The sequence below is a fragment of the Coenobita brevimanus genome, chromosome 6, assembly GCF_032717465.1.
Source record: "Coenobita brevimanus isolate Jiangsu-jjx chromosome 6, ASM3271746v2, whole genome shotgun sequence".
NCBI classification, from domain to species: domain Eukaryota; kingdom Metazoa; phylum Arthropoda; class Malacostraca; order Decapoda; family Coenobitidae; genus Coenobita; species Coenobita brevimanus.
This window is the reverse complement of record NC_136959.1, coordinates 57773347-57794326: the sequence shown is the minus strand read 5'-3', so window position 1 is coordinate 57794326 and position 20980 is coordinate 57773347. Positions and strand designations below refer to the sequence as shown.

Here is a 20980-nt window from a genome sequence, read left to right as displayed (position 1 = left end):
GCCTCTCAGACAACTGGTTAGCCTTGATACGGTCTTCTGGTTCCTTGTCTCCCAATATTTACTGACAGGCACCTCGCTGTTTGTTTATTATACCTCTTCAGCAGAATGACTTTTTTATCTATTTCACGCAAAATCCGGGCAATTTTACCCGTTTTCGAGCGATCTCTCTGACGAAAGGTGTTAGAAACGATCTTCACATTATCTTCTCAATACAATAACGTTTCATTATATCATTCTAGCAAATGAAGAATTATTTCGTTTACCTCGAGACAGTGTTTTGGCTGAAGGAGTTAATGTGTCTACGTGTCTTTGACCTGTGCTTTTTTCAGATTTGCTGGCACAAGATGGAGCTTTCGCTGCTAGCCCCTCCTACCTGTGGGTGAACAAAGTGGGGCCCTGCAGTACCATGTTTGCCTGTGCTTTATGGCTGTGCTCAATGCGGCAAGGATAGTTACGACCCCATGTACTGTACTGTGCTATGTTGAAGCTGGTCTGGTCAGGCAGGTTGGATTTTGGAGTCTCGTATGCCCCTTTTACTCAAACTTAGCCTAAAGTTGCCATCTCATCTTCAATACTGAGTTGTAGCGAGAGATTAACAATATTATATCAGGCTAGTCATGAAAAAGTGCTATGTAAAGGATGTAGACCTGCAGCAGTGTCTGTTTCTGACACTGAGCTACGTGAAATAAGCCGCAAAAGGACAAATATCTGGGCCAAATTAAGGTAAAATGAGTCCATGCATTTGAAGCTCTCCTTTTTTATCTTAACCCGGTGTTGGAGAGGGAGGCCTTCACGCGGTGGCATCGATATGGCTGAGCAACTTCTCTGTCCAGTTATGCAAACGTCCCTTAACTCCCACCCTATAGCTGGAAAGGATCATGGAAGTCTGCAAGAGGAGAGAACTTTGGGTTCACATTCAAATGATACTATTCTTGTGGTCACAGGAGGCTATAATTTTCATCTTAACATGACCCAGATTTCCGTCCTTTTGTAGCTTATTTCACGTCGTTCAGTACCAGAATACGACGCTAGCACGGCTCTGCATCTTTGCCATCTTCGAGACTGTCATCATATTCTCATATAAAATAGCATCATATTCTGATATTAATTTTGGAATGTATACTTGAAGTTACAGATGACTACCTATACTCTTTTCAACTTAATTTGGGCCAGATTTTTAGCCTTTAGGAGCTCATTTTATGTTGGACTGTAGCAGAATAGGGTAATGCTACAGCTCTTCATCTTTTCCATAGCACTTCTTCATGATTACCATCGTAATCTAGTATAGTCTACCATCAAATTCTTGCATTATTTTGATGTGTATACTTGTAGTTATAGAAGGCTGTTTTCACCTTAATTTGACCCAGCGTTTCATCCTTTTGTAGCTCATTTTACGCTGGAGTGATGCAGAATAAACGAGTAGTACGGATCAACATCCATTCCACTGCACTTCTTATTACTGTTTGCATCACTTCGAAAAATCTCCCGTAAGCTGAATGAAACAGGCTGGAGGTAGCAAGAACTGCTGCTTCAGTGGTCACTGCTCTTCTAAACTGTCTGTTTGCATCCCTCCTCCATTGCGGCAAGCACGTAGCACCCGTCTGTCGGCGCACTCTCACCTCTTTTCTCTCCAACTCTGATGCAACAGTTAACCGATACTCTGTCATTCATGTATGCAACATGTCAACTCTGGAACTGTCTTCTTAAGTCTGAATTTCCCTCTGCCTATAATCCCCAGTCTTTTAAATGCAGTGTGTCCTGGTACCCCGACACGATCGGATTTTTTTTTTTTTTTTTTTTTTTTAGGGGGGGGGGACAATTTTCCCGGCTTCTTGCCTTCAGGTCTCTCTTCTCTGCATAAAAAGATGGATGTTCTCGCGCTGCCGAGGTTAAACAGCGTTATTTTTTTTTCCGTGTATAATAATGCTGATCATCCAGTCAAAATGGCATAGTCGGATCGACTGCCCCTAGGCTAGAGAAAAAACTCGGCAACGTCGCACCATCGTCATTCTCCCAAACAAAACAAGGTATTATGGTAGGTTAACGTTGGGTTAAGCCTAGGCTGGTTAGGTATAGGTTCTGGTTGGTTTAACTGTAAAACGCGGCTTTTCAGACGATTTTTTGGTCTGATTAGCAGAATGGTTTAATCTATTCCGGAACAAAGGAACGACTTTGCAAAATAATTTCTCGCTGAAATCGCTCCGAGGTTGTCACTATGACTAGATGACCGAGAGTACATGTAAAAAAAAAAAAAAAAAAAAACGCGCCCGGGCATAAACAAGTGTTCCTGCTTTCAGGCTAAAACACACACACACACACACACACACACACACACACACACACACACACACACACAAAGGCAGGGAAGAAAGGAGTGGGAGGAGCCATTGTAAAGCACCCGGGCGTTGAGGACTGGGTGCTGGAGAGGAGCGCCTTCACGTGGTGGCACCGATATGGCCGATCGCTTGAGCTGTCCGGAGGTGTTACGAAATCAAAGAGAATAATGGCCATTGAACTGTAATGTCTTAGTCAATACACATAAATATATCTCTTACTGTATATATCTTTCTTTTTCACTATCGACATATCAGAAGCATACAGAATATTAATGTGCACTGTGGAAAATAAATCGTTCAGGTGTATCGAAGGCAGAGTCAATACGGGATGTGCGTGGCCAGGGTCAGGGGTGAGGGAGGAGTTGGCATGGGCTGGTCTCCGGGCTCACTTCATTTCCATTTACAGGAGGTGGGCTGTAAAATATAGTGGGGGAGGGGAGACGGGGAAACAGGGAGAGAAGGGGTGTGGGGGAGAGGGAGACGAGAAAGACAGGTGAGGGAGAGGGGGGAAGAGACAGGTGTAGGGAGAGGGGATGACAGAGAAGGGTGTAAAGGAAGGGGAGGGGGAAGAACAGCCGTGAAGAGGATGGGCATAGAAAGACACAAATGTGGGCAGAGGACGAGAGAGACAGGGGAAGGAGAAAGAGAAGTGTGAGGAGAAAGGGAAGGGGGGGGGGGAGAAGACGGGGAGAAAAAGGGGTGTGAGGAGAAACGAGAAGGGAATCGGGGAGAGGGAAAATAGAAAGGGGTGAAGGAAGAGGGGGGAAAGAGAGGCAGGTGTGGGGAAAGAAAGATGAAGAGGGAGCGTAAGGAGAGTGGGAGAGGGGTGAGAGATAGAGACTGAGGGGAAAGGGGATGAGCTGGAGAGGGAGGGTGGGTGTGGGAGAGGGGTGAGAGGAGATTAGCAGGATAGGGGAGAGACCATAGAGACCTACTTCTACGGGAGAAACAGTCCAGGGTGGGTGGAGCTGGGCGATGGAAATAGAGACAAAGAAAGAAGGGGTAATTCGGTGGCTCTGACGGTTCTGTCCTGACCTCATATTCGGGGTACGCTATAAGCAGTGTTGAATTCAAGTCAGTGAGCTTGTGAGGTGTACAATCTTAAGCTAACACCTGGACGCAACATTCAAATAACCATAATTATCGTGTCACTGTCTACTGCTGTCGTCTCTGTCACCGTCTGTGTCTTGTATCTATCCTACCTTCTCAACTTACGTTATACCGCTGTCTACTACTAATATTACTTTTATAACTACAACACACACACACACACACACACACACACATGGAAGGTTTAGCGGAGTAAGAATTCCATCTTTATACTTTTCTAACGGAAAGATTAACACAGTAAGAATCCGATCTTTATTTTCGACGGAAGATTCAGCACTAGGAGTATGGATCCCATTTATTTATTTATTTATTTATTTTTTTATAGAAGGCATCGAAGAGCAAGGATAGATACTTTACGGAGAGTTAGCAAAGTAGGGATTTTTTTTTTTTTCAACCCGGTATTAAACAAAGTAAGAAACCTTCATCTACTTTTTACGTGTTTTTTTTTAACTGATGTAGGATGTAGCAGAGTACGGAACAAATCTCCATTTATTTATTTATCTATTTAGTTTTATGGAAAATACAGAACATTAAGGATCAGGTGTCTATTTTCTCCATTTGCCTTAGTTAATGGACTGGAGGTAATGGGCAGGCTGGACCTTACCTGCCTGTAATTATTTATTCCAGGTCGTGATCCGTATTGAGGTAAATGGTAATAAAAATGGGAGAGGAGCGCTGGGGGTGAGCTGGGGTGTTCTGAGAGAGAGAGAGAGAGAGAGAGAAAGTGAAATGAAGAATAATGAGGCCGGAGACACGAGGAAAAAGGAGAAAAGAGAAAGAGAGGAAAAAAAAAACATACATTTTGGGGAAACTCACGAAGTCTCACACCGAAACCCCAGCCTCCCAAGAGCCTAGTACCTCTCACTTGATTACGGTGAAAGTAAAATCCGTGACAGAAATCTCATTCCTGACGAAATACATACAAGATATTTCGAGCAGAGCAGAGGGAGAGAGAAGGAATTTGACCAGGGTGGTGAAAGTTATATATTCTTGCTTAAACGACGTGGGGGTAAAGGCAGTGGGAGATTTACAGAAGACAAAGGAAGCAGGAAAGGCAGGAAAGGTGAGAGGGTGTGGTGCAGGAGAGGTGGAAGCGAAGTAGGACTAAAGATGAGTGTGGGTGTGTCTGTGGGTGTCTATATGGGTGTGTTTGAATGCGGTAGGACTGGGTGTAGGATGCGCGGGAATACGCACACACACACGCGCGCGTAAACACACACACACACACACACACACACACACACACACACACACACACACACACACACACACACACACACACATTCTATCTTCCCTCACATACTCCCTCTCTGTACATTAGTTCTACTTCTTTCACAACCCTGCCTCTGACAAAATCCTACTTCACACACCCTGTCCCTATCCCATTCAGGCACGCACTGAAAGGCAAGGGTGACGGTATGGGGCAGGTGTGAATGGGAAAGCCAGGGATAGGTCGGGCAGGAATGGGAGAAGGCAGGGATAGACGTGGCAGGACTGAATGTGACAGGGGCACATGGAAGCGAGGCAGGAGGGGGTATGGGACCGACAAGGTAGGGGGACTAAGGGTAGAGTGGGCAGTGGAGAAAAAACTAGAGTGATACATGGAGTGAGGCTAGAATGAATGAAAGACAAGTTACGTGAAAGGTATCAGGAAGTAGGGTAAGAGGGGTGGAGATGGGAGAGACAGGAGAGAGGAGGTGAAGGAACGGTAACTGTAGGTAGGTTGGACACTGGCCGATACGTGGAGTGAAAGGCAGGGATTGGTGAGGCTGGAATGATTGGGAGGGATGAGATGGACGAGAGGCAAAAGTAGATGAGATGCACAAAGAGGTAATGACTGAGGGGAAAGGATGGGAGAGGGAGGAGGGAGGAAGGGAGGCAGAGGTTATGGTGGATGATGGTAAGTAAGATGTGGGGAAACAATTGTGAATAATATGCAAGGCAGGAAGGGGTGAAGATGAGAAAGAAACTTACGAAGGGGTAGGGGAGAGTGAGGCAGGAGTTAATTGACTAATTGTAGGTTGAAAAGGGGGTGGACGAGGAAGAAAGGAAGTAACAAGCTGGAATAGGCATAACGGGGGATGAATATGAAAGAAGGGCTAGGTGAAAGACGCAAACTGGTGAGGCACGAAGATGAGAGAGGCAAGAACTTAGGCAGCGAGAGTGGGAAGAGTGAGACAGGGGTTAGGTGCCTAAGGGTAGGTTGGACATGAGGGGAGGCCAGGGTGATACATGGAGTGACTTGCTCTTTGTCCCACGCTGATGGATTTCACGCCAGGTTCCTACGCCTCATTTTTCATTAGTCATTTTTTTTTATACTCTTTAGACTCCAAGGACAATGCCACAGTGTACCGGTAAAGAAGTTATAGCGCAGAGAAGAACAGTAATCCCTTATACAACAGTATTTCTTACTCTTGCTATTACTAAGCAATTTCATGCAGCTTAGGAGAATCTTTTCAAACTGGAAGGGTTAGATATGGCCTTCATTAACCCCCTCACTACTAGGACAGTTTCCTTGATTGAGGAAAATTGCTTGGTTGTGACAAGATCAAAGTAAATTATAGAAGGAGGCATATCGATGGAGAAACAAAGGCAGTGGGATCGGGTGGTGGAGGGGGGAAGATGGAAATGTTCAGTTGCCGACAGTACTATAGGTCCACTTTTCATTCCACCAATAATGAAGCTCTTACTCAATGTTATGATAAGTTTATTGGGTTTTTAAGACCGCATGCATAATGTAACTACGATGTCGCCGAACTGAAGGACAGAAAATACACCTACGATAGTCTCCTAGTTCTCATTGGTGCAGACAGACAGAACTACGTCGTTACGTGACTGAATGTTGAATGACGGTGATAATTCATGTATCCCAGTTAGAATGTTAAGTTCAGATAGAGGTAACTGAGTCGTGGGGTGGCTGGATGTTGAATGAAGGTGATAATCCGTGGATCCAAAGAATGTTTAGAGGAGACAACGTATATAACTGGGTCGTGAGGTGATTAGGTTGAGTAGAGGTGATAATTCGTGGATCCCTAGAGCGTCGCAGGAGACACGGCCAGGCTGTTTCACCGATAACGCCGGCCGTGCAGAGGGTCGTGTGTGTGTGTGTGTGTGTGTGTGTGTGTGTGTGTGTGTGTGTGTGTGTGTGTGTGTGTGTGTGTGTGTGTGTGTGTGTGTGTGCGTGTGTGTGTGTGTGTTAAGGAAAGACTTAGATATTCAGACCACACAGACTTTACGGTCCGAGCGAAGTGGTCCAGCTAATTTCCGGGGCATATATACCAAGACCACACAGCCTTTATGGTCCTAGCAAGGTGGTCTGGGCTACGACATATTTCTGAGAGAGAGAGAGAGAGAGAGAGAGAGAGAGAGAGAGAGAGAGTATGGCAAAGGAGGGGGGGGGGTTACTCATGTCCACCCAACTCCCCATACTGAGGAGGGAGGAACACATTAACATAATAGGCCGTGGGAAAGGGGTGGGCCTACCTCCGCTGACAGGCCCCGAAGTGGATAGGAGAGGCACTGAAACATACCCAACAGTTTTTTTTTTCTCTTACTTTATACATCGTCCTAATAACCGTATTTTCTCTCTTACCTTCTACGGAATTCTAAGAAGCGTATTTTCCCTTAAACCTCATCGAAAGAACCGTATTTTACTCTTTCTTCATATCGCAACCTATGAACCGTATTTTCTTTCTTAATTTATAACGCAACCTGAGAACCGTATTTTCTCTCTTCATTTATACCGTTCTAAGAAACTCATTTTTCTCTTTTTTTTTACCGTACCGAGAACAGTACTTTTCCTTATCACTCATCATAAAAACAATATTTTTCCCTATCCCTCATCGTAAGAACTGAATTTTTCCTTTACTGCATCCTAAGAGCACTAGTTTTCTGTAGACCGCCTCGCGAGAATCGTATTTTTTCCTATACCATATCGCAGGAAATGTGTGTTTTTTTTAATGCATCATAATAACCGTATTTCTCTCTTACTTTATATCTTGTCCTAAGAATCGTATTTTCTCTTTTACTTCTTACCACAGCCTATGGACTGCATTTTTCTCTTGGTAGAATAAGTGAAGATGCACTGGATGCGGGAGCTTCAGGGCCCTTCAGTTAATGCCCTGGTGAGGTGTTGTGTGAGCTTCGAGTGACGTGGTGTGTGAGTGGAGCACCTCGCGTCCGGAAACTGTTAGTGAGAGAGACGGACAAGCAGACAAAATCGTCATCCCAGTGCACGGGTTAATAGAGACTGTTACTGAAGGTGAAAGGCTGAGAAGTGTGAAGTGACAAACCGTGTCCACAACATTTATAAGGAAGGATTACACCCGCCTCCACCCAACGCCAGACAGGGTACACTTAAGCAGAGAAAGAGTCACTTAAACATTCTCGGGCTCCCAAGACTCACTCTTAGACGAATAAGATTGTCTGGCATGAGCTGAAATAGAATACTAAACGTGTTCCGACCATGAAAGGATCAAAATAACTTTAAGCTGTGTTACCATATATACATTTTTTTTTTTTAATCTGGTGTTTAGTTCAGTGACAAGTACTGCAATACACAGCCAGAAAAAGCAGCCTATTAACCGAGAGGCAAACTACAAACCCTCCCCCCAAAAAAACAGATCAGTTAAACAGTTCATAGATGCCAAAACGTAATATAACGTGGTCGATACATTACTTAAAAAAGGCAAAGAAAACAGAAGTAACTTCATATTTCAGCCAAAATTTTTTCATCCAACAGTACAGACAACAGACGAGAGGTCGTTTATCATTTCAGTAAAAAATATCTTCATCTTCTACAATGACCCAAATACCATAAGAGAATTTCTCATTTTAGTAAAAAAAAAAAAAATCTACCGATACGGTCCCCATGCACTGTTTTAAAATACCGAGAAAATAATTTGATTTTATACATTTCAAACATAATTTCGCTCATCGTCCAAAATGATCGCTATGTGATTCAGAAAAACAGAAAAAATAAAAGGTTTTATTAATCCAGCCTGAAATTTGTAATCTCGTTATAGGATTTAAAAGCATTCACAGGAAAGAGAATTTACTTATCATTTCAACCCAAATACTGCTAATCCCACTCTTGAAAATAGTTCCTACACAGGTTTTAGAAATTTTAAAAGAAAAGAACTTGCATTTTACCTCCACCAGAACTGGCTCATCGTCTTCCTCTCACGGCCAGGGAAGAAACAAGCCACTCTCTGAGAAGTCGTGGTTAAGAATCAGAGAGGCTGGAGAAAAAGTAGAGGGTAGGGAGAATGTAAGAGGTGGGGCTGGGGAGAGAAGAGAGGAGGAGGAGGGGGAGGGACTGGAGGAGGGAAGAGAGGAGGAAGTAGGACTGAGGAGCGAAAGAAGAAAGGAGAAAGAGAGTGACTGAGGAGGGAGGAAAAAGGGGCAGGAAAGAAAGTGGAAGGGGGAGGAAGAGAAAGGGGGAACCGACTAAGGGGAAGGGAAAAGAAGAAGCAAAAATGATGGCGGATGAGGAAGGGGGACGGAGGGAAGAGGGAAGAAGGGACAGACAAGAAAGGAATAGGGGGGAGAGGGATAAACTGAGGGAGGAAGGAAGCGGAGAGGCAAAAAGGGAGGGGGAAGAGGAGGAGGAGAGAAAGCAGTTAGGGAAGAGGGGGCTGCGGGTAAGTAGTTGGGGGTGAGGAAGGAGTAAAAGGTTAGGTAAGAATAATAAAAGAAAGAAGAGATAGAGGAGAGGAGAGGAGAGGGAGACTGGAGACTAAAACAAGTAAGAGGGAAGAAGAATGGAGAGATGCGATAAAAGGTGGGAGTTAGAGTGAAGGGGAGGTTAAAGGAAGGGAAGGAGGTTGAGGCAGAGGGAAGAAATGGGGAGAGTAAGGTAACGCGGAGGAATAGGGATGAGAGATGAAGAGGAGTTGCGTGCCTGAGTGAGGAAGAAGAGTATGTTGAGGAAAAGTGGAGGAAGGTAGAGGGGAGATGTGGTAGAGATAGTGTTAGGAGGGAGGAGAAAAGAGAGAAGGCTTGGGGGGGGAGGTGAAAGAGGCAGGAAATGGTAGGAAGACAGAAGGAAGAATAGGTAAGGGGAAGAAGTTAGAGAGAAAAAAAGGTAAAAGATGGTCTGAGTTAAGAAGGAATTGGAGGATGAAGGGAGGAGGAAAGAGGAGGGTGGAGAGATGAAGCAGAGGGAGAAGAGGGTAGGGGAGAAGAGATGGGAGGAGGAAGGTAAAGAAGAGGTATGGATAGATGCTGCGGGGCTAAGATGAGGGTGTGTGGTTGAGAGGTGAAAAGATCATACCCTTATCTGACCATCTCTGATCCTCGTGCGTGCAGCCGGTGCCGATATAAAATTGGATCGCCGTGCCTCATGGTTAACCTGGAATGTCGACCTGGAGCAATGTCTTTTCGAAATTCTGTGGTGCCTAGAATTTGGGAATAATGTTTTAGGGGTGATATGTGGTGTAATGTGTGGTAAATGTAAACAGGGTGTGGGAAAATGTGGATTTTTGGAACCTGAGGGAAGCCGGCGGGTGTGGAGGTAGGTAAGTGTAGAGGGCCGCCTGCCTCCATCCGGACACACCCCCAGCCCACTGCGCGACTTCCTCTCCGCCTCCCTTCCTCTCTCCAGCCAATGAAAACCTCCGTTATACGCCCTGGCTCCACCCTCCGCTGCCCTACAACCAGTAGCGCCGCTCCCCATTGCTCTTCAGCAGCCAATGGTCGGCCCCTCGGCCCCCGGCGCTTCCCATCGCTATAAAGTCTGCGAGGCCACCAACATGACATTATTCGTGAGGTGACGTAGCGCAACGCAGTCATGGTGGCCACCCCCCCTCAAGTGCCAGGCCTCGGCGCAAAGTGTCCACCCGGGGCCCCCCTCGCCTCCGCCTTCACACCGCTCACCAGAGAGCCACCGCCTCTCCCACTTTTCCACACGCTGCCCTTCCTGCCGACAATGGATGGGATGAAGCAGGCGCCGAGGCCGCCCCTGGGAGTGGATCCCCGGGTAATGGGACTTCTGCAGGGGTGTGGACCCCTGAGTCAGCTGCCTTGGGCGGCCCTGGGTGCCGGAGACCTGGCCCTAAACCGTCTGCTGCTAACTCCTGGAGGTCGGCTGAGTAGACCCAAGAAGCGGTACATCTGTAAGTACTGTCAGCGGGAGTTCACCAAGAGCTACAACCTGCTGATCCACGAGAGAACGCACACGGACGAGCGGCCCTTCCCCTGCGACATCTGCGGCAAGGCCTTCAGGAGACAGGACCACCTGCGCGACCACAAGTACATCCACAGTAAGGACAAGCCCTTCAAGTGTGAGGTGTGTGGCAAGGGCTTCTGTCAGGCACGAACCCTGGCCGTGCACAAGGCTCAGCACGCCCACGACACTCCCATGGCCGTGCACAAGCCTCAGGACACCACCCAGACCTCGCCACTCCTTACGCCCTCACCCGCCCACTCCCAGCAGGACGACCAGGTCGTTGACGTGCTTCACTGTGACGACGACGACGTGGTAGAAGACGACGTGATGCAGACAGTGACGGAGGAGGACGAGGAGCTGCCTGTCGTCGTCCATCCACCCAAGAGACTAGGCTTCTCCATCGCTGACATTATGAGCAGATAGACCCCGCCACTCACCCAGTTGTCATCATCATCACCGTCAAAGAGTTCCTCGTGCCTTATGCATTCCACAGCTTTAATGTAAATAATATATAGTATAACGTGTGTAAATATTGCATCATGTGTAAGTATTTTGTAAGATCAGTGTAAATTAATGTTGTGTGACTATGCTGTAAGACGTGTTTAAGTGCTGTATTTTTTGTGAGTACATTTCTAACCTTACCCCAATGCATGATGTTTCTTTTACCTGCAAATCTATTTTACCAAAGCTTTTTACTTAACCCCTTCCCAACGATGACATCCAAGTGTTGTTTATTCTTCTACTACCAGACGATTTTATGATGGTCATGAATGCTTTCTCTAATCCTCCCACTTTTAATATTGCCTAAACTGAATAAATCGTCTGGGGATACCAGAAGGAGAATACAAATGGCATCATCGTGGTGAATTTATTAATATTATGCTAATCAGACATATATATATAATTATTTGATAATCATTAGGTTTGAGATGGATTTCAAAAATGAGTTGCAGGAAAGCCTCAGCAAAGAAAAGTAATGGAATATATAATGAAAAGGGAGGTAAAATGAATGCACAGTCGTCCTGTTAAGTGATGCCACTGAATCCCTTGAAATTTGCTGGACTTTGTGATTTCACTTCCTGGCACGACTGTACATCACACGTACTGTAGTAAACACTGAAAGGTGGTATATAGACACATTTTGCTCCAAGTAGTCTGATTCTTGTTTACGAGTCGAATGTGTACTGAACACAACAATTACATAAGAGATGCAGAGAAAACCCAAACAACTCAAATAGGAAGAAAAAGGTGATACTGAAAACAAGCAGGGATTTAATGATTACGGGGAGTATTATAATGACTGAGGGAAAACTGCGGAAGCCTAAATAAATAATTCATTCGTACCATAACTCTTTTACAGAATTAACGCAAAACCCACCAAAAATCTAATCGTGGTTTAAATACTTCATTAGCATCAGCATCCAGGCCTCCCTTCCCATTCTTGGGTGGGGTCAGGTAGGGTCCAGAGAGCCAGAAAGAAACTGGCAGAATGAGACTAATCAAAGTTTGCCCAGTTCAGTGTGTGTGTGTGTGTGTGTGTGTGTGTGTGTGTGTGTGTGTACTTTCCTGTCCCAATGCCTGAACGTGATGATGCCTGTCTACGGGATCGTGGTATAACTCATGTGTCGTGACCACCTGTGGCGAGTGATCTGGCACTGGAGGAGGTGGGCGGGTGGAAATATGTCTCAGGGCATGGACGGGTTGGGAGATCATTGTACTCTTTTTACCTTCACGAAGCTTAAAAATGACATCTCTTCGTGTTGAATGCTGAATTGCAACAAGAGTTTAGCACTACCGTACCGTATGACGGTAATCACGAAGTGCTTTGGAACGGATGCAGAGCCGTATTATTGTCTCATTCTACTGCGAGCAACATGAGATGGGCAGGAAAGCAACAAAAACCTGAGCCAAGTTAATCCATTAGTACAGCAGGCATCATTTACTTATATGGCTTCCACCCAACATGGTAAATGGTTTCCTGTTACAGGAGCCCGTTTCGTTTGTCACTCACGGCAGAATCATCTGCAGGCAGCACTGCATCCAGTGAGTGGATGTTGGACGATCCCACCAACCGCAGCTTGAATTTAAGAACATAACAAGAGAGGATAACCAGCAGGCCCGTTGGTCCATGTTTGGCAGCTCCTAAAAGATTAACTGAACTTCTAGAATGGGAAAATGAAGTTTCCTTCCCATGCACCCCAAACCCTCCACCCAAATGTGTCCGAAAACAATGAGTAGAAACACCAGGCATTAGCCTATCATATACTCAGTTTTATAACAGGGTGGACAGAATTCAGAACTAGGCAAAGGAAAACACATAAGCAGGAGAGTTGTCAACAGAATACCAAGGAAAGCTGTGAGCTGTCAATGTATCTGAATAATCTATCTGTCTTTATCTATTTATTTCTCCATCTCTTGCCTGATGCCGTATGCACTGAGGAGTGATCTCGACTAAACATATACTTCCAGACTCCTTCCCCCCTAAATGAATTAATCTCCATGCATTCTGTTCCATCTTATTAACTACCGCTCTTCTCACATCACACCACCCTCTCTCAGTGCATATTCCTGCATCTTATCTCCCTCTCCTTCCGCCAGCACAATAATTACTCTCCATATACATAATGCGATAATGTAAGAGTCTTCTTCCCCCATTTCACAACACGTGCCCTACAGAACAAACTGCCATGTCACAACCCGTGGGCTTTGTGTTCTATTAATTGCCTATGTATGGGTTGTCCACGAATAAGGAAAACCTACAACTGGACACACACACACACACACACACACACACACACACACACACACACACACACACATACACACACACGAGGCCTCACAACAGCACACAGGCCATCGAGGCACGATACTTTCTAAGGCCTGATTTGTAAGTTTGGGTTTTTGAAAGCCTGTAGTGTTCGACTGATTACAGAGGAACCAGCCGGCCTTCGCCTGACATGAACAAAAATACACATTATACAAGGTTTCAAAGCGAGCACCTGTCATAAAAAATGTGAGGGTCCGCCAAGTATTTCACACAGGGTCACTACTATTTTCGCTTATACCTGATGCAGATTTTCGTCCATTTGCAGTTTATTTCTCACAGCTCAGTGACAGAAAAATACAAACTGAAATATCGCAGCATTAAATCTTTGTGCTTTTTCATGAGAAGCATCATATTCAAGTGTCAATCTGTTGTTAGCAGCTAAGCAGCCAAGATGGAGAGATGCCAGCATTAGGTCATGTTAGAGCAAAGTGTTTAATTCAACCGGACACGAATGTTCAGTACTCAGTCTCAACCCCGTGCTTTCGTAGCGAGTGGGTCCGCCTCCCTTTGTTGGTCACCTCCCCACCTAATAGTTTAATTACAAGACTGGCCCGCGCTGGTGGTCGACCCGGGAGAATAATGGAATGGAGCTCTCGCGGGAGAAAAAATTGGTTGTTGTGAGAAAAAATTGGTTGTTTGACGAACTTTAGGGGACCAGGATGAAAAAAAAATATATATATCGTCAGGGTAGAGAAAGTAAAAAAAAAAGAAAAAATTGTCGGGGGGAAAAAAAGAGATAACTAAATAAAGAACCAAGCACATGAGGGGAAAGAAATAAAATGTTTGACGAACCTTGGGAGAAACTTTTTGTTGAGACGTATCTCACACACACACACACACACACACACACACACACACAACAAGACAGGAACGTGAGATACAGTACAAAAAGAAAGTCAATGAAGGAACCGCCTTAATATATATATATATATATATATATATATATATATATATATATATATATATATATATATATATGAAGTTGCAAGGGAAGTAAGAACATCAATAAAGTATCCAAAAGAACAGAAAATACTATCTGTACAAAGACAATCCTTAACGACGATAACATGAAGACTCGCATATTTTACCAAAGGAGTGGATAGCGAGATCTCAGTGCTGTGTATCTGACATTTTCCTCACCAACAGCCAAACCTGAATTTCCAGTTAACTTTACGAATCCTTCAGCCACAAAGTCACACCAGCCATGAAATACCACGACAGAGGAATTTATTTCGGACGGGGAATGTTTCCTCTTAACTAGGCGGAGATTTTCTTTCCCATTTCAGTTCATTTCCCGTACCTCACTTTCACAGTAAGACAATGGTATGGCCGTAAAGCCTTTTCATAGCACTAGCATCATATTTCTGCTTTAAAAAAGAAAAAAAAAGAAAAAGAAAAAGAAAAGTTGTTTTGTCTGGGACTGCGCCTTAACCCTTCCAGCAAATTTTATCAAAATCGGATAAAAACTGTTCGAGTTGTCAGCCGGATCTATTCTCACGGCTGCGACTACTGTGGGAATGGTTCCGGCAGTTAGGGTTAACATAAGTAATCTTTCAAAAAACGAGGACGCTCTACAGTGGAGTTGGATGAAGGGGAGTTGATGCAATAAATACTAACTTATTTCGATTATATTAATGTGTAATGTACTGTGCATTACAGGCTATCTATATTAAGCGTCGGGAAGTGTTTTGGAATCAGCCACTGGTTTATTTTTTTTTTCAAATATTGCTCGTGGGACCACGGGAGTAGTTATGTACTGTACCTGTTTATGATGAAAAGTGAACCACACAACATGTTGTACCAAACCAGGACTGAACTAGCATGCAAATATCAATTTTTCTCTCCAGATTAAAGATCTTATTCCTAATAATATACTGTTGTATTACCAGTTTCGCACGGATGCACGCACCCACGACTCACCCGTATTGAAAAAGCCGTCTGGCGTTACCTGCCATAAAGTACTTAAGCTGATCTGACCATGACTGGGTTATTGGTTACAATATTCTCAATGTCATATGTCTCAGTTGCATAAAATCGCCTGGCGTTAACAGGAATAGACTACTAGAACTCTTCAGATTATGAGAGGGTTTTAGTACTAGACTTGCCCCAACCATGAGAAAGTTAACATAGCTAACAGTTGAACTCGAAAAGCGAATCCGTCAATCAAGTTATCTATTACCGTTCGCCATTACCTCTCATCAAGTGAACCAACGATATAAACAAGCTGCACACAGCCTTACCAAAACTCATACCAAATCAGTTCCACCCATAAATTAATCCCTTCACTCAAATGATGTATTCTAACAAGCCTTGCTCCCTTCCCAGGATTTAATTCAGGTATTGGGAAGAAATGAACGTGTAGGAATTCAAGAAAGCTGCTATTAACCCCCCCTCCCCCGTTCGCGATGTATATCCTGAAGTGAATAAAATCATCTGGAGATAGCAAGTACAAAATATATAATACATCTTTGGGCTGAAAGCTTAAATTTTAGTGTGAATAAAAGAAATTCGTCCGGCCAAGCGAAAACACACAGGCTCCTCCCTGCAAGCTTATTCGCACTAGTGTTTATTTGGCACGATAAAATTGACACATGAGAATTTGGTTAGGGTATAATATAATGAAGGGGGGGGGGAGGACGAGAAGAGAAAGAGAGAAACCCTTATGAAAACCCTTCCCCAGCCTAACTCAGGAGCCGCCTTCCCAACACCCATATATTGTTTCAATCGTACCCACAAAACCCTTGGAAATTCCTGCCTTGAAAATCTCCCTTTGGGATACGTCGAATCACTCACATTTTTCTACCTGCTCAAGTCGAAGCCAGTGTTTGAATGTGTGAGAAAAGGTTCTAAAATTAAAGTACATGATTACCTGAGCGTGGTTTGGGAGACTGAGTGTATCTGCATAGTAATGCTGTCTGGTGCGTGTGTTTGTGTGTGTGTTTGATTCTGGGAGGGGTTTAATTGGGTTGGGTAAGATTTCCGATGCCAGGGTCGGAGGTAGGGACTGGGATGCGACTGTATTTTGGTCGTGGGAAAATCGGTTGATTGTGTAATGGTTAGTTCTACGAATTTTGTGGCCCTGAAAATACATATACACATACATGCACAAATAAATCCATGCATACATACATATATACGTATGCACATACACGCATATCTATTCATAAAGACTACACCTCTACTGGAGTAGGTATAAGAGTATGGGCCAATACATGCACATGTATAAATTGGTGTGCGTGCTTATAAGCCTATAAATGCACATGTGTAAATTGGTGCACACACACACACGCACACACACACACACACACACACACACACACACACACACACACACACACATACACCCCTCAACCCTTATCCAAACTCCTTTTTTAAGCCCCTGTACATCAACCAGGCTCTCTTATCATACGCAAACTCCTCTTTCTCACCACTTTTATCTTATTCAAATTCCTCCAGTTCATTCCTTATACCTCATCCAAACTCCTCCTTCTCGTTCCTTATACCTCATCCAAACTCCTTCTCAGTCCTTATACCTCATCTCTGGTGCTTCTATCATCCCTTGCACCTTATCCAAGATCACCTTTCATCTCTTATACCTTCTTCAAATTCCATATTAAATCCTTATAATTTATCCAAATTCCTCTCTTTTCGTTGTTTATATCTCATCTAAATTCCTCCTCTTCATCCCATACAGTTTATCCAAACGAACCTTTTCCACTACTTATCCAACTTCCTCTTTTCCACCGCTTCTCCTGTTCACCACCTACACTTTTCACACCCCTTATGGATGATCAAAAGTCAAGAGATCACGCCCGTTCAAAAGTCAAGAGATCAAGGCTGGCAAGAGTTGACTTGTGAATGGAAGGGGTAGCCACCAAACCACCACACATCTCAACCAACCCCGATATTTGCATTAATGAGGCTGCCCCTGGCTCTAGTTTTCTCCACAAGTGAGGAATTTGACACAATTGGAGCGGAAAATACGAAGAGTCTTTTGAAAAGGAATCTTCGACTCTACTAAGCTGAATATGATTGTCTGAAGATTGGAAGAAGCGAATCAACATTAAAGGGGCTGCCCCCGGCTCTGGTTTTCGCCACAAGCGAGGAATCTGACAAAGGGAGCGGAAAATTCAGAGATATTGTTCTGAAAGGGAGTTCCACCTATGCTGGGCATAATCGGCTGAAGGTAGAAGGTTTGTTACATACTCGGATATGGTACTGACTGCATTCAAAACATCATTTTCTCCATAATGAAGGAATCTGACGCAAGTGAAACGGAAAATACGAATAATATTCCTGCAGAAGGGAGTCTGCTTCTCTCCTCCACTGAATACTGCTTGCTTTCTAATCAGCACAGAGAGTGAAATGACAGACACTACCGCATTTGCTGAAGCAGATCCCTAACCTCCTACAGCTAAGATGATGACCATGCTTAGTTATAAAGGGGGTCACTCTGACTACTGACCAAGGAGACTCATTTCATAACTCAAGCTCATCTAATTTCAAGCAACCACTACGGCAATTTCAGGAAGCTGGATTGACCCATTTTCGTCAGGTAAAAACAAACCGACTACGGGAGATTTAGAGGATCCAGCCAGTCCAACGTCCGTATAAGAGTGTGGAATCCAGAATCTTATGATGTGGTAAGAAGTATGTAATTATGGGCTCAAAGATGGGCCCAGAATATACATATTATCTCTCATGCCACGACAGATAGACGGAAAGAGAGAGGGAAGGGGGAGGGAATAAAGACACATGATAAGAGACAGAAGATAAAAGAGACAGATAAGAAAGGTAAAGATATAAGAGACACAAAGAGACGAGGAGGAAAGGTTTGGGGGACAGGGAAGAGGCGGAGGCAGCTATTATAAACCCAAGGGCTAAGGGTCCCAACACACACAATATAAGTGCTACCGTGATCTCTATTATTAAGCAACCCGAGGAACCCCGTACAAGATTAATAGCCAGCCCATCTCACGTCTATAATTGCCGGTTGGTCTCAATCTGGCTCCGGTCCGGCTTTCACTAGGGGTAAAGGAGGCTAATTGTTTTAATTCCTTCGAGACGAAAAGTGTGGAAACAGGTGAAGGAAATCGTCTGAAAAAACAAAAATAAAACATGACAGGTCTCAAAAGGCTAAATGAAATAGTCTGAAGAAACTTAAAAGGTCTCAAAAGAGCCAAATGAAACTGTCTCAAGGAAGCAAAAACTATAATCGCCAGGTTAATGCAGCTCAGGACTAGCTTCTTCAGCTCTCCAATAGTTCTTTTTAGGACGAGAGGATTCATATCTACATTATTCTTACTACTCGTATGATCAACTGCCGTGTAATTACTGCAGCAGGTGAAAAAATATAAACTGTTTTTAGCCAACGAGCCCGAGACGATTGGAGTCAGCTTAAGAGCGGCTTACAGAATATGCCTAAGTGATATATTCTTAACTGCATGCCGCCTAATTGACATAACTGCGCTTCTAACTCTCAGCGGTGCGTGTGTAAGGAAGGATGGCGTTAATTTCATGTAACTAAATTAGATGCCACGAGCGGCTAGCCATGATATCCAATGCCTTCGATTCGCTGGCTAAAGTGGTCCCCGAAAAACTAAATTCCACGTTAAAAACCAATTCAAAATTCCTTACAGACTGAGTTAGCGTACGGAATATACAGAATTTCTAGAATTTTGTCTATCTGTATATACGGCAATGGTGAGAACAGATGCGATAGCTGGTTTGTGACAAGTGTGGAGGTCGAGAGTAAAGGGTTAGGGACGAGGTTGGCCATACATCACGCCGCGTAACACAAGTGGCCAGGAGACTGAGTGGTGGCTGCCAGACGTACGAGGTTTTGAGAGAGAGAGAGAGAGAGAGAGAGAGAGAGAGAGAGAGAGAGAGGGAAGTTATGCAAATTAGTAGACCTATAAGAAAGGGCAAAGACGGCTAAAGAAAAAAAAATGTATGAAGCTAAAATGTTAAATTGAGAGGCTATACTGTATACTGGACTCCAAGAATCTTTCATTCTTTGCTCTCCTTCATATTCCCTCGCCTGAGTTTGAGTCCCGGGCCGGTCAGTCTGTAGGACAAGTGTGTCTCCTGTTCCTGTTCAACATCTGACAGAAACATGCAAGTCTTCATCTACGGGAAAAGACTGTGGCGTAATGACCCTTGTGTGGGGTCTCTCTCTCTCTCTCTCTCTCTCTCTCTCTCAACCTTGTCATGTTGCCTAGAGGTATGTGGGTCTGAGGTAGCGAGGAGGCAGAATGAGGTAAGAGATATAGGCCGGGGGAAGAGGTAGGCGTGGTGAGGCAGGTGGTAGGCAGGTAGGTGGGTAGGCAGGTTAGTGAGTAGGTCAGTGGGCATAGGCAGGTTGTTAGGCAAGCAGGATTGTGGAAGGACTGTTAGGTATGAAGGTAGGTGGATAGGCAGGCACTTGGATAGGCAAGTAGGCAGGTAAACAGGTTGGTGAGTAGACAAGTAGATAAGCAGGTTATAAAATACATGGATGAACAGGTAGGCAACGGGAAGGAAAAAGAATAGATGTTAAGGAAGAGAGAGAGAGAGAGAGATGAGCAGATAGAAACTACCTCTTACGATATATATATATATATATATATATATATATATATATATATATATATATATATATAAACAAAACCCTCATCTAGGCGAAATACTCCCTCAGAACAAAAGTAACAACGATAAATACTTAACCAACACCAATTAAAGCATGATCAGTGACGATAAAATAGCACATAAGAATAGCAGCTGACTCCACGTTAATAAGTATTCAGGGCGGAGAAACAGTGGAAGCCAAGAGGGAGAGACTAGACTACAACTGAACAAACGGTGGAAGCCATACTTAACTGGCTAGGGATGGAGGAAAGGAAAGAATTAAATGAGACACACAAGTATATAATGGTGGAAAAAAAGAAAAAAACAGTGGACGCGCGCGACTGAAACAGACTAGACCTTAAGGATGGAAAAACTATGGAATGTCAAAAACAAACAACTCAAGAGTTGGAAATGTTCAATGGGAGTGAGACACAGGTTAGAGCTTGAATTCTTTATCTTCTCCGTTCCAAGCTACACAAAACCCATCTCCAGAGAGACAGACTTCTGTATTCTGGGGTCTGGGTTCTGTGTAGCCCGAAACTTTAGAGGAAATAAGAATTCAAGCTGTAACCTGTGCCTCTCACCCAACCTACATTTCCAATTGTCAAAATGGTTGGAGGAACGGTGGAGGGGAAAAAAAAAAAAACTAGACTATGGGTAGGGAAACATGGAAACAGTGGAGGGTCAAAGCAGGTAGACTAGGCCCAGGGTAGCAGCCAGACAGATAGACCCCGCCTACCGGTCTATACAACTCCGTGGGCCTAACACCGGTAGCCTGGCCGTCGGCGTGATGGAAGGGCTATTTCCTCGCTTACAAAAATTCGCCCCGCGGCCTGGAGTGCACATTAACAGTGGCGCGATCATTCCCACACCTACCATCCCTGCCCCACCACCAACCATTTCACATAACACAATATATATCGGGTTGTAGCC

The 20980-nt window shown here is 44.3% G+C and overlaps 1 protein-coding gene across 1 annotated transcript; it reads left to right on the top strand.

Moving 5' to 3' along the window:
* Nucleotides 1–10221: 10221 nt before the first annotated feature.
* Nucleotides 10222–11037, top strand: LOC145402023 (uncharacterized). The gene has a single exon (XM_080274124.1). It carries the CDS (start codon nt 10237–10239, stop codon nt 11035–11037), a length of 801 nt encoding a protein of 266 aa, XP_080130250.1. The 5' UTR covers nt 10222–10236.
* The last annotated feature ends 9943 nt before the right edge of the window (nt 11038–20980 follow it).